This window comes from Sinohyriopsis cumingii, unplaced genomic scaffold, assembly GCF_028554795.1.
Source record: "Sinohyriopsis cumingii isolate HCF-2022 unplaced genomic scaffold, ASM2855479v2 utg001324l, whole genome shotgun sequence".
Taxonomy (NCBI): Eukaryota; Metazoa; Mollusca; class Bivalvia; order Unionida; family Unionidae; genus Sinohyriopsis; species Sinohyriopsis cumingii.
This window is the reverse complement of record NW_028315983.1, coordinates 309,461-324,651: the sequence shown is the minus strand read 5'-3', so window position 1 is coordinate 324,651 and position 15,191 is coordinate 309,461. Positions and strand designations below refer to the sequence as shown.

General features: G+C 35.7%; 1 protein-coding gene across 4 annotated transcripts in view; it reads right to left on the bottom strand.

Moving 5' to 3' along the window:
* Positions 1–15,191, bottom strand: part of LOC149772643 (uncharacterized) — a 94,928-nt gene that overhangs the window by 23,881 nt on the left and 55,856 nt on the right. For 3 of the 4 annotated variants that reach the window (XM_089947534.1, XM_089947536.1, XM_089947537.1), the window contains one exon: positions 8,731–14,364. In XM_089947534.1, the coding sequence (XP_089803660.1) occupies positions 8,731–14,364 (5,634 nt within the window). Of the gene's footprint in view, positions 1–1,586; positions 1,646–8,730; positions 14,365–15,191 lie in introns of all 4 variants that reach the window. The other variant, XR_016417642.1, reaches the window with a different exon arrangement.

The window sequence follows — 15,191 nt, the reverse complement described above, 5'->3', positions numbered from 1 at the left end:
ACTAATATTAAATATTGTAATACATGCATGTTGCTGATGCAAAACTGATACATTTTCAAGCTGAAAATACCCTGACCATATGAAAAGAATTTCTCCTCCCATTAAGGCAGCCCAGAAGATTCCAGATCATTGAATACCCCTGGGAAACTACTTTTGATGCTTGTTAGTACTCCCCTCATTCTTTTCAAGGGAGCAGCCTAATTTAGAGGGACATCAGTGTGGAGTGGGAGGGAATCTGGCAATAGCAACAGTTATGTTTTACATCATTAAAATTAGTTTTACCCCCAATCTACATTTTAACTGGACAAATAAATGATATTTATCAAGATGAAGTTAGAGGATAATTTCACTGAACCTGAAATACCCAATGGGATCACACTAGATAATGCATAGGTCACTTGACTGGCTAGTCTTTATAAAGGTCACAGGATACCTAAGGGTACAACAGGTTCAATGAAATCATCATCAAACTTCAATTTGGTATCATTTAATTTTCCACTTTCATTTATCTTTTGTACCCTAAGGGACTCCATGTTTTGTTTAGAGTTTATCCTGTGACAGAAGTATTGTAGGGTAGAAAAGGTACATCATAATTTATGAGAACTTTATATGCCAATTCAACCATACATGCATGTACAAAATGTAATAACAGTGATTGGAGCCCATTTAAATGGGTTTACACTGAATGACAAGTCTGATAAGGTTTCTGACAGTATTTCAGGAAGATACAGTTTCTGCTCCAACCAGCTGTTTTAATGCTGTAGCCACAGACACCTTGTTTAAGCTATTCATGAACCAGAGTGTGTAAATTATCAGTATTGATGGCAGCAGGCTTGTATAGTGGATTTCAGTCATCATAAAATAGTGTCCCTGTTATCTGTCTAAAAAAGGGGCTGGAAACTAACTAACAGTTTGGTTTCATTATTCTTAATACTATCTGTCCTATCAAAATAACTACATGTACCAAACAGATGTCTTAGCACAGTCACTCATGTAGCTATGCAAATTTCACCCAAATGATTACTTGCACAAGATTACTTAAAATCACCTATGATAAAGATAATTGTTCTTATATATATGTAAATTGCTAAGATCTTAGAAATTAAAGGATTTGCTCTCTTTAGCTAGAAGCAATGCCAGAAGCAAAACCAATGTGTATTAGGAAATTTCATGGTAAGTTTACAAACTCGTGAAAGCAACTGTATGTCTTAATTTGCGTAATATAAACATGAATGACTATATTTATGGGTAAATTTGATCTCCTTAAACACTCATCTCCTGAAACATGAAGGCAATGGGTGTTGCAAATAATTTGAACCATTGTCATTTGAACCATCTGACAAAACAAGAAATGTGCTAACAGCAGATAAGGCTGTATTGACAGCACTCTATCCTCATTACGTTTTAAATGAGTACAAGTAAGGATTCAAAAACAAAATGTGCAAATGAGCAAAATAGATCAAGTTTTGTTCAAAAAAGCAGAACTATCACTTGAGATGTCTGATATTGTAACTGTGTTGACTGTCTCCAAGTGTGGAATAAAATATCAGAAACTGACAGTGGTAAGTTTGTTTTCCATAGCTTGCCTGTTAATGGAAACACTTCCAAGTGGAGCTTTTTCAATGGATACATTTACGGTGAGGTCCTGTGGAAGAGACAGAATCTTAGATATTCTCAGCAGCATGAAAGTATGATCAAAGGGATTTTTAGTATGGGGAGAAGTAACAGAATTGCAGTGCCAACGTCAGGTTTCTAACTAATATAAGTTGGGTATGAGAGTTGGAAAGCATATAAATATCAGGTCAAGGTTTTGGGGTTTCATGAAGGCTTTGGGAAATCTAGGTAAACAGGACAAATCTGGATAACTGGATCATACGTAATGCTGTTGCAGCACCATTTTGTTATGGTATGATCTGGAGGGAAGGGGCTGTCCTTCATTTAGTAATGGTTAGCCAATCATATTCTGTATGTGGGGAAAGGGGGTGTGGGAATATGATATAAATATATTAATAGATACAAGAGAATAGTCAGAGGAGAAGAGTGAATGAGAACAAGATAGAAATTTGACATACGAATTGGGAACTTCACAGAGAAACTTCGTAAAAGGAAGTTATAGTCAGAAAATAAATCTGACAGAATAAATAATGTATATAATGGAGTGATTTATATTATGAGCGGTCAACTAAATCCAGAGACCATGAAGCTAATGTAGTGTAGAACTTGGAGTGTATAGATTAGATATAAACTTTAGTTTGCAAAATCACACAGGGTTTATAATAAAATACCACCAATTTCATGTCACGCCAAAGTCAACAAGAAGATCTAACAGTTCAGACATGGTAAAGAACCCTGTGGGACAGACAGCTAGACCCAACAGGTTATTTAAGACTGATTTGACAAAAATGACAATAGTCTGGGGAACCATCGCTGAGTACTCAAGAATGATGCTACCATCACGACCTCCCTTACCCCCTCTTCCGATTTAAGAAGAATTACACTGAAAAAGAGGTAGCACATATGGCAGAGTGAAAATACTCCAAGATACAACAAAGGCATCAACAAGTGAAGCTTGAGGGTCTGGCTTATATGAAATACATCTTGGCAGCTGACAAATTAGTCTTGAGTCAAAAAAAAGGGTAAATGTCACATTTACCAATTATGTTCAATTTCCTGGAAATTTTCGGGTCTCAAACTGCATTTGGAATCATGGTTTAATTTGAACGAATGAACACTGGCCTCCATGTTCAACTGGTCAGGCAGATGACAAGCACTGAGCCAAATATCTGTTGCTCTACATCATTTCATTATTTAAAAAAGACAAGATTGTCAAGCTCCTGAAACCAATTGACCCCCGTTTTATTAATCAGGGTTCATACATAAGACTTTTCCCAAACTTTCAAAGACCACAAAGGCACAAACATAGATTTCCAAGACCATTTTTGCTAACATTTTCTATACAAGTTATGTTATATGAGAAAACAACAAATGCAAAATACTACAATATTGTTTAATGATAAAATGAAACTGAACAGGTCATCAAAAGAAAGAAACCAGGAAAACTTTACATCAATATCTAACAACCATGGATAATTTTATTTGTGATTATGGAAAGAAATTAAAATGTCTGGGTTTATTTTAAGTTTCAAAGATATTTAAAGACTTCAGGGCGATCTGCTCAAATTTCCCAAACTTTCAAGGCCTTAAAAATTCTACCTCATATTTCCCAAATCTGTTGAATACCTTCAAAGACAGTATGAACCCTGTTAATGCACAAGAGAGCACAATATCAGCCATATGCAGTATTACTTGCTAAATAAATAAATATAAAGCTTGTACATAAAGTGTTGGCAAGAAGGCCAAATATGCCACTTGCCAAAGTACCACATTAGGATGCCTCTCGAGACCCATCCTTCTCTTTGTGAGATAAAGGACCATAATTGGGAATATGAGGAGAATGGTGGTATTCATCATGCTCCCCTAAACTTTTTGCATTTGGATGTCAGAAAACATATAATGGTCTGAAATGTGTAACCCAATTTTTAGATTTACCTTTGGCACTGTTAAATTCTTGTATTTATTCAGCCAATGGACTAAACCTGGAAAATCCATAACAGTATCCAATTTGTCAGAAATGGCAGGCCCTGCATGATCCCAGAGTTGATAGAACATTTACAACTATGCCACAAAATGTACTATGAACTTCCAGTACGTTCATTTGCTATGCTTTAAGCAAAGAGGACTTCTAATTCATCCCCCCCAGTGCTGCCCACACGAGTCATCATCACTGTTTAGGGTGGGGAATCCCCAGTCACATTGGGGTGGGGGATCTCCAGTCAATAAGGCCAACATTTGGCTTTGAAGTGAAGTCACAATTTTTTTTTTGTAGCATCAGTAGGATGATTTTTCAAACATGAACACATCTTTATGACATCATCTGAAACAAATTCAGATGAAGCATTCATACGCTTACAATGTACACCATCATAATAATGGTGTTTCGTAACTGTTTGCTAATTCTTGACTCCATGTTATTTCAACTGAGATTGCCTTATTTCCCACATGTGATCATGGAGAAAATGTCCTGCAAACATGCAGCCCCAAAAACAGTTTGGCTTCGTCTATGTTCAAGGTACTTCTGAAGCAATTTAGCAACATCCAACCCTTAACGTGTTTCCAAAAATACCATATGCTTCATAAAATACAATATTCTTCAGTCATACACAATTTGAAATTAGATGTTCCTCTTTTGGACATACTGCTATATACTTTGATGTGAAAGTACAAATTAGTAAACTGCCTATTTTAAAATTAAGTTATGACTTTGATATGAAAGTACAAATTAGTAAACTGCCTATTTTAAAATGAAGTTATGACAAGATATTTTTGGTCCATGTTCACATTGTGAAAATAAAATTAAAATAAATAAGAATTTTGACCATTATTTGGAGCAACATAACACAATTCTTGTTAAAATGTGGAACCAGGGAGAGAAGGAACTAGCAGAGTTGGTTCTCAATAAATATGTATGATTATGTTTTTAAAATGAGAAACGCAATAGATCGACTTTTGGTTTTTCATTATGAAAATATTTATAGTGATATTTGCAAAGAAGATAAAATTAATTGAATTTCTTTTCTTCCAAGTTCTGTAAAATGTTTTAACTTTAGCCTCTTAGTCACCTATACCAAATATGAAATTTTTTAATTTGTGTACCAGTGTTTCTAGATGAGAATCCCAAACTTGGATATGATCTTAGTAATTCTCAGTCATATATGTCAGGTCTGGTCTTGAAAATATATTACACATAATAAAAATTAAAAAAGTAACAAATAAAGTTTTGTAATGAATTTGCTACAATGACTAACATTACATTTATAAAATCTGGTTTCTTGGTATAAACGTCTGCATTTTCATAAAATGAAAAGTCTCTTTTTTTGACCCAAGAGATCTATTACTATTTTCATTGTTTACATTTTTTACCTACCCATGTGCTGGGAAGAGAGTTCATGCTATCATGGGTGACATTTGTAAAAGACAAATGTCAAGGGTTCTGAACTAATATTCCCACACATTCTGATATTAGTTGCATAAAAAGTAGCTAATAACCATACATAGGTGAGTGTATATGTTGGTTTTATGAATTTCCAGGGAACAGGTTGTGAAACAATTGGCGGTCCAAATAGACAGTTAACCTTTTGACTAAGAATACATTTCAATGTAAAAATGTCAGGAGTAATGAGGTTGCCATTTTAAGAAGATGCTGATCTGTATTGCCAGCATATGTTGCAATTTCTAGGAGATCAGCCTGTTGCTGTCACAACTGTTCATATGTAGTGCACTGGTTATTTATTTACTCAGTACGAGACCAGGCTTGTGTCATATGACTCTCGTGACATTGCTCTAAACAAAGAGGACAAACTCTGAAGCCCTAGGATATGAACTCCAATAACATGATTGATCTCAGGATCATGAACCATATGGACACTAGATGTAGTTGCAATGAAGACAGTGTAGCTAGTTCTGCTAATCAAATGATTTCTCTGCAATCCATGACACAAGCTCCAATAACATGCCTGATATTGGGGTCATGAACCAAATCGACACTTGATATATTTGCAATTTTGAGGGCTAAATTAGCCCTGCTAATCGAAAAGACCAGTCTTCAGCCATTATGATACAAGCTCCAAAAACATGCCTGATCTTGGGGTCGTGAACTAAAACATTACTAGATATAGTTGCAATGAAGAAGGCTAAATTAGCCCTGTTAATCAAAAAGACTGCTATGTAGCCACATGACATGAGATCCAATAACATGATCCTTCTCAGCATCATGAACCTTATCGACATTACAGTTGCAGCGTTTCATACAAGAATGAAACACCTTTGTTCATCTGAATCCCTGCACGGTCTGTTATTGTTTGTTGCAAAAAGAATCCATTTGCAATGGGAGTCTGGTTTCCAGTTCTGCATGCAGTGCATTATCCACCACTAATAATGGCATTATGGTAGCGCAATGACTAGGGCACCAAATCTTTGCTATTATGAAGGAATCGCTCTACACTTAGTTCAAAATAAGGAAAACAGTGCTAATCTGAGTCAGATTATCCTGTACAGGAGTCTTGAAACATGCGGTGATGCCCTGATCTACCATTACTATTACCACTATTATGACCAAATAAGCTAAATAATGTCCTGCTGAGCAGTAAGACAACGATTCATGTTATTAATGTATTGAAATCTTGTATCTATACATATTTTCAATTAAAGTAGTACACTTGATGCTTGGACACTAGTAGCTCACCTAATCCAAACAAAAGAAAAAAAAATAATTTATTGAACACCTTCACATGAAATTTTAAATATAGTGCCTTATCATCCTAAACTTGCTAAAAAGAAATCAATAACGGCATGAAAAAATAATTTTTGATAATTGTCATTTTCATTTCTGTGGGACTATGATTACTAATAAACAGAACAATTACTGACTCAATAAAAGAGACACGATGCAAGATGAAACTCTATTTATGTCAAATACAGAACTGAATGTTTTTTTTAAAAAAGCAAAGTTTAGCTAACACAATATTTAACCCAAAATTAATTCATTGACACCAAAACAAAAATGAAATGCATCTTGTGTGATATCAAAGGATGTACAATTATATTTACTACTATATTCATATGCAGTGCACTGGTTACTGGTTATATTCAAGATATGTACCTCAAATATAGTAGTGAATATAACTGTACATCCTTAGATATTACACAACATGCATTTTGATTCAGAACAAAGCTGACATCATTAGAAATCTTTTCATAAAAACCACATGTCATAATGCATATACAATCTTCCTGACAGTTTGGGCACCTCAGATGAAAATATACAAGATAGGTACCTCAAACTCACGTACCACCTAACAGATAATGTCACTAAATAGTATCTATCACTAATGTAACACATTTACCATGTGTATAATACCAATCTAATGTTCATAATGCATTTGTTGGATATATTATTCTAGAACATAACTAGAAATTCAAATTAGCACTTCTGTCATGTACAAATTAATTTTGGAGCATTATTCTTCCTGACAGTTGGGCACCTCAAATGAAAATACACAAGATAGCTACCTCAAAATGGCTATATACACTGTACCTGACATTCAGGTGCCTCAAAATACCAAACAGTTATGTATCTAGCTATGGCACATCTTTTCAGCAATATGGTTCTGTATCCAGTTTTGGATAGGCCTCAACATTCTAACCATCACTGTAATTTAATATTGCAATGCTCATCTATAATCAGATAACCAAATTTAGCATCTGGTAGATGACAAGCACTGAGCCAAATATTTGTTGCTCTACATCTGGTACTTCATTTTGAGCAAGAACAATAACACAGAAACGGTCTCTGGATGCCATTATAGTGGTGCCTCTTGTCTGAAAATTTAGTTGCTGGTTATTTTTAGGATCTGAAGCCACTGCATGTAACATATCACTGAGGTAAAAAGTACAAGTGCTAAGATAATGAACCAGAAGTTGTTAAATGGTATGGCCACAGTAACTTCAAAGAGTAGATAAAAAATTTGGGGCAGACCCTTGTCAAGTTAAGATGTCAGCCAACCAAAACTCCTGGAGCTCCAGTGGCTGAGTGGTCTAAGGCACTTGCCTTTTACAGATCAATGACAGCTCAATCTCACTTCTGTCTGTGTGGGATTTGAGTCTTGGTTGGCCACAATGGATATCGAGAAAGCTTGACAGTAGCATCCTGTGTGCCTGTGGTTCTTCCCGGAGGCTTATCCAAGACTAAAATGTACCAAATAAACATGTCATTGGAGTGCAAAACAGCAATATTAAACAAGAGTCCCTTGAAAAACTGATGCTCTATTCAGTGAAAAGAAATCCCAGGAAATCAAAATAAGATCATAACTCTCAAATGCTGAAATCATCTCAAATTCTTCAGCCATGACATAATTTTCAAATCAGCTGCTATGGTGCACGTACTGAATATCAGCTGGGCATCATTCTGATTTAGAACAAAGCTGACATCATTAGAAGCCTCTTGATAAAAACCATGTGTCATAATGATCATCCATTCAGTGGGAGTAGAGACAAGATTTTAAGGCAGTCATTGTGGCAGCCATATCTGATGTATGACTGGCATCACTTTCATTTAGAACCAACTAGATATCTTAAAAGTCTATTTGTGAAAACTACATATCAATATAGTTGTCCATTGGACAGGACTAGAGATAAACAATATTTTCAAGTTATGACTTTCCATTCAGGAGGAGAAGCAATACAACATTTTCATGCTGATACACATTCAGTAATTCGATGTAGCAGGAAAAGACTGCACTATATAGTTTTTTATTCCCATTCTTGCTGTCGTCACCCATTTACCATTAGTGTTTGTTAAAAAAATTTCCTCAAACCGATTTGTTTGAACACTAAAAAGAATTCCTCCATTATATTTTCTACAGAAATGGAGTCCCTGCTCACAACTATAAAACATAAAAAATAGCTATATTTCATCACTTATACAACTGTATAGCTGTCTATAACAATGCCTAATGGATATTAGCTTCTAATAAGAAAAACTGGCTTCTTATAAGATAAATATATTGTCAAAGATCTGCATTAATAAAATGATAGTAGTCATTCTAAGCAAGATGTATTAACTGTTGTACAAGAAAATATAAATATTTCCTGAAAAGTAATACAAATTCCTACCTGCAAGAGTCCGGAAGTCAATTTCATCAATCAATTTATCCAAAGCACTAATGGTCTTCTCGGAAGCTGTAACTGGGAGATTGGAAGGTCCTGCTTTTGACTTTGGCTTTTTATTTGTCACATTTCCACTGCTAGCTTCTTCTGAAGAACTTTGACTTGTAGAAGATTTACTGACAGCTGGAGTCCCCTGTGGTTCAAAGCTGGCTATCTGATTTCTGGAAATATTATTAGACATTGAATGCAGTTTTGACTTTTCATCATCAAGTGATGATAAAGTATTTTTTATTGGAACAGACTGGTTACCAACTACTATATGACTTGCAGAAGAAATGTCCCACTGGTTGTTATTCACTGGAGGATTGTACAGAAGGTTACTAGAATGAATTGGAGTTTCAGCTTGCTGACTACCAAAATTTGTCCTGCAAGCAACTGCAGTATCAGTTATTGGAATTTCAGGGTCATTCATGGTGTTATTTGATGCTAGCTCATTTTGAGTGTGCATAAAGCATGTAGAAATATTGCTTCTAGTATCTAAAGAGCTTGCTGATGGTATACTGTATGTTTCAAATGAGCTTAATGGTTGACTACTGACTTTCAATGGACCTTGGCATGAAGGAACAGCTCCTCCATTTTGATCTCTAGATCTGCCATCAAGCAAAACAGATGAAGCATTATAAACCCTCATTTCAACTGGTGATGGTGCACAATAAATGGTTGTTTCTATTGGTGATGGAATGGATCTATGATGACAGCTATAGGATGAAACAGCAACTCTCTTTATTTGGTCATCTGCAACATGGCTGCAATTTAGTGCCTGACTCACCACCAGGTCACGTCCTACTGCATACTGACCATAAGTCTGTGTGTCTGAAATGTCTTTTTGGACATACGCATCTCCATGGAATTGTTGTTTTTCTGCACAAGCTGCAACAGCATCCTCACCGAGCTGTCTTGTTAAGCTATTTCTTAATTCTCCTCTTCCATCTGACACTGAAGTGGCTGAATTAAAACTCTTGTTTGTAGGTGTCCCTAATAAAGCTAAGATATTTGCCTGCAAAGTTTTTATTTTCAATTGATTTTGCACTTGCTCATGTCTGATGGATGTTAATGATGATTCACGTTTCATTTGTTTTTCACTTCCAGAAGATTTTAAGTAAATATTCCCCTGCAAATTGCAATTATGTGCATCCTGAACAATACCTATTGATGCATCTGGTCTGCTGGTAAAACTGAAATTATTATCACTTACATGATGCACAGTGTAACCAGATTTATTGGCCAATGGGTTCTTCTCCAGGTTTTTAAGTGACTGCTGAGATTTTACTGATTTGCAAAGGTGACTGTTTTCAGACCTGTCTCTTAATCTATTCTCCTGAGCCCGTTCAGACACGATCTGATAGCTATTTGCAGGCCCTGAACTGTACATCAATGCTGCTGCTGGTACTGCAATAAAACCTAGGGCATAAGAGGAAGAAATCTGATGATTAGCAACTGCATTTCCCTTACTAACTAGTCTCTGATCATCAACAGAGGGCAGATGTACATTCTCACCAACCATTATGGTATTTGTTGAACTTCCTGAACACAGTCCAGCAGCTTGAAGGCTTTCCTTATCCCAACTCTTTCCTGCAGTACGCCTATCCTTTCCAAACTGGTCCACAATAGAAATCTCTTTCAAAAAATATTCCCAGATATCACCAGCTCCTGAATTCCAGATAATTATATCCTCAGGATCTGGCTTTGGTGGATTACTTACACTTCTCTTGATATCAATCTGCTTTATTATATTAGAATTATCATGATGATACATGAAGGACCTAGGTGTCATATATTTTTCACATACCTGACATCTGATCATGTTTTTCTCTTTCACATTCATAAGTTTTGGTTCAATATGACCTTTAGTTGTTATTTTTCTGCCATCCATTAATATTAAATCATGAATAAACTCAAATCCATTTTGCCATATTTGGTGATGAGCTAATGCATCTGACCTTTCAGCTGCTGTGATTGACTTGGATACATCAGTGCTGTTATCTGAATAATTCTGTGTAGCTTTCAGATCTGAAACAGCTGCTTTTTCTGGACTCTGTCTTGGCTGTGAGGATTCAACTCCTATCTCACTGTTGTCAACATTTTCCATGTCACTGACAACTTTCTCTGAGGTGTTAATACAATGAGGCAATACAAAATTATTCAGATTCTTGGAAGAACCTTCTTTATACGTTGACTCTAAGGAACCTTCATCTTTTCTCTCCTGCATCTGACCTGCTTCCTGATTGGTAAGGCTGTTAGCCACCACCAATTCTGTGGCACTCTTCTCATCTTCAGATCTGTTTACAGATTGAGAGCTCATTAAGGAATCTTTAGTCTCATCCTTCGTTTTAGCTAGTTCACCATTCCTTAAACACTTACTTTTATCTACTGACAGTGTTTTGCTTTTGGATTTTGGGGATTTTCTTTTGTCTGGTGTTTCATCTAAACTGGTACTGACCCCTGACTTAGACTTCTGTTTAATTTTATGATGCTGTTCTTTATCCTTTCTTTTCTTCTTGCTCACTGATCTGTCATTTTCCTTACTGTTTGTTGCATCGATAGTTAGCTGCATGTATGCTTCTTCAAGACGTTTCCTTCTCATTCTCCTTTCCTCTTTGTTTGGCTGCTGCCTCTTAAATTTTGTCTGTATGGCATCTTCCTGAGGTTCCTCTTTGTCTTCATCTTTGTAGGAGTGTTGAGCTGATGAATTAGAATCACCTATATTCATGTAAGACTCCTCCTTAAACAAACGTTGTTCTTGAATATCATCATCTGATATATCAGATGTATTAGGATTATATAGGAACTGTAATAAGTGTGCTGCATTACCTTTAACTTCTGTGGCTGGTGTTTGCATATTGCAAACAGAGTTGGAGGTTAATCCACTGGCTTTCTCTTTGTCCAATCCACAGTCTTCATACTCCTGCATGGGAGCTACAACGTCTGTCAATAACCCTGGTGTCATGGGATAGGGGGTGGCTGGAGCAACATTCAAATCAATTATTGTGTAATCTTCCTCCTCATCATCATTTTCAATATCATCAACTTTTAAGTTCCTGTTCTGTCTCAACTCCTTTGTTTGAACAGCTTCTAAAACTTGACTTCCTTGCAGCAAGTTAATTTCCTTATTAAGGGTTACATTTTCTTCATCCAGGTTTACTTTCTTAACTGGCTGAATCTGCAAACATTCCTCAATAAGCTTATCTTGTCCAACTGACTGAACATTGTCGGCTCTCCTGACATCAACATTTTCCTTATCAGAGCCAGAAATGTCACTGGGTCTGATCTTCTTGGTAGGATTATTTCTTTTTTTATTTTCCTCCTGGGATTTTTTTAATTTGTATGATTCTCTTTTTTTTTCATTAGTCACTTCCATTTCAGATGGTGTATTTACTTTTTTAAAGTTTTTTGATGAAATCATTAGACCTTGTTTTGTACTTTTAAGTTTCTTTGATTTTAAGGTATGTTTTAAATGTTTATGGTTCACTTTTAATTTTGTATGCTTAATGTGCCTCTGCTTGTCTAAATCTAAAGCTCTTACGTTATTAATTGATCTATCTGAAGTTGTATTGCTTTCTGAACCTTTCTTATGTTTTGAGTGTTGTTCATTATCTTCAACTTGATTATTCTCATCTGTTCCTGTCTTTGTTGAACTGGAGTCCATATCTGTCTTATCAATAGTGTTCTCAATACAATTTTTTGTTTTCTCTCCACTATACATCAGATTTGTCTTATTTCCATCCATCTTTGCACATGATGATTTTTCTTGTGAATGTCCAATGGTTGTTGATCTTGCAACATTAAAACTAACTGCTTCACATTTACTGTGATTATCGTTATGTTCATTTAGAGTTTTTTTTCTTTCTTTCTTTGAAAGATCAAATTGTCTCCTCTCTGAAGACATGAATGGCAATGTAAAGTAGTCAAAAGAATCAAATAAATTACCTTGGTTCTTGTTAACAATGGTGTCAGTAGTTTTTGATTCCTTAGAACTGACATTACTTATAAAGGCCTTTTTGTTCAACAAATTGTGTTTGCTTCTATTAAATGTTTCATCACTCTTTCTCCTCTTTTCTTGTTTTGCTGCACTGGATTCAATGCAGCTTTCTTGATCTTCTTTCTCAAATGAATTTTGCTCAATTATCTTATCTTTTTCACCAAGCTCTGACTGACCCATCTTTACGATGCTCACCTTATTCTTCTCTGAATTTTCCTTGGTACATCTGCATTTCTCACTACTGGGTGAAATAACAACGACCTTGTCCAGAGATTCATTGCTATTCTTCAGATGCGAATCCCTATCCATCCTTATATGATCTGAAACAGTGTTTGATTTCTCAGGAAATATTATAGCATCCAAATCAGCAATTCTATCATCTTCTGCAGTCAGTTTTTTCATATTGCTAGTATGGAAAAAATTAAGTTTGTCTTTGGACAGCTGTACTTTCTCCTTCCCTTTTACTACACAAAATGAAGATCGTTCTTCTATATGACTACAAGATTCTATCTCTATGTTTTTCTGTACACTGCCTGCCATTGTTTTCTGTATCCCAGAAGTTGAGTCCAGTGAACTTGTACTGCTCATTTCCTTTTTGGAATCTGGAGTTCCTGTAAAAGTTTTTGTATTTTCTTCTGAAACTGTATTATTTTCGAACTTCTCACAAATACTGACACTTTCATCTTTGGCTCTAAAACGATCATGTGGTTTCAATTCCACTATTTCAGCTGTTGAATTCTTTATTTGATCTTCCTGCTGTGAATTTGAATTAGAGGCCTCTTTACCATCTGCCCTCTTTACCACAACATTCTTCTTTGCCAAGCCTTCAAATTCTATTACAACTCTGCAGTTTTTCCCAATTTCTTTATCATGGTTATGATGCTGAGCATTTTTCGTCACTTTCTGCTCTGGTTTTGATAAAGCTCTGTATCTTCTTGAATAGTAAAAATGAGTTTGGTCTTTGGGATCTTTGTCTAATTTTCTTCTTTTAATTTCTGAAAGCTGATCTAAACCCGAGGCCCCTACAAGTCTCTGACTTTGAGAAATTTTTTCCCATTTCCTTCTCTCTCTATCAGTCGATCTGTCACATTCATGTTCTTTGGACATCTCTTTAATCTTTCTTGTTGATAAACCATTGCCCTCCCATGGTGAGATATAATGTCCTTGTCCAGGGAGTTTTGAGGAATCTGCATCCACATCTCTTTCTGCAGACTGAATGTATTCAAATACATTTGAATTTTCATTGTGTCTCATAACTGGCGACCTTCTATACCATCTCGGGTAAGAGGGACTAGCATGCCTTTTTCTGTCTTCATTCAATTGGACTTTATTTGCATTGCATTGTAAATTATTAGTGTTATACACACTATCTTCTGAATAAGGAACAGGTTTGTGATTGTAGGTGTACCTCTCCATCTTGAAAAAATTCTCTCCACCTCTATCTATCCATCTGGAATGATGGGCTGGACGTCTTCTATCCCATGTTACATTCCCAAAGCCTTGAACTCTCGAGAATTCACCAGCTCCCATGTACTTCTGTCTCTGCTTGAAAAAGTTGTCTTGAAGACTTTCAACATCATCATCTGCATTGCATGCCATTCCTATGAAAGAGAAAATAGCAGATATAAGCTGTCAAAATATAAAAATCCTTACTAGCAATACAAACTATATGGGTTGTACTGTGACAGTACTCTGACCAGAAACAGATTGTACTCTGATCACTGGCTGGTCTTGATGGTGACACTGTTGATGACCTTGTCATCTGACATCATCAGCCCCACTCGGCAATTACTAAGATTTATACTTGATTGAACAGAAGCCAAGATGGTCAACTGATACAATTTTATTTCTAATGTTTATGCATGTGAAAAAAAAAACATTTTTCTGGTTCACTGATTTTGTCACAACAGACGTCTTGGGTCAGGGTGCCAAAAGAAAACAAGAACATAAAACATCTAACTCTGCCTTTCTGAAAGAAAAGATCCTATATCATTAAAAAGCCATAAATCAATATTTTACTGATTTATTTCAAAAGTTGTAACAATAGATTTTAAACTATACAACAGAAAAGAGTAAAACCAATGTTTAGTAAAATCAACTAATTTCTCTAAGTTACAATGTGAAAATTTATGAGACAGTATTGTATGTATGTGTGATTTAGATCTTTAACATAGCTTTTAACAATTTTCCAGTCATATCACTATGATGTCTGCAGTGTGGCAGTTTAAAGTGATGTCTAGCACTGGGGCATCATGCCACAGACATGTAGCATGATGTCCCACCCAGTCACATTATTCTGACACCAGACCGACCAGTCCTAAAACTAAACTCTTAATGCTGAGTGCCTAGCAAGGCAGCTGTTAGTACCATTTTTATAAGTCTTTGGTATGACTCAGTCGGGCTTTAAACCCACAACCTCCTGCATCTG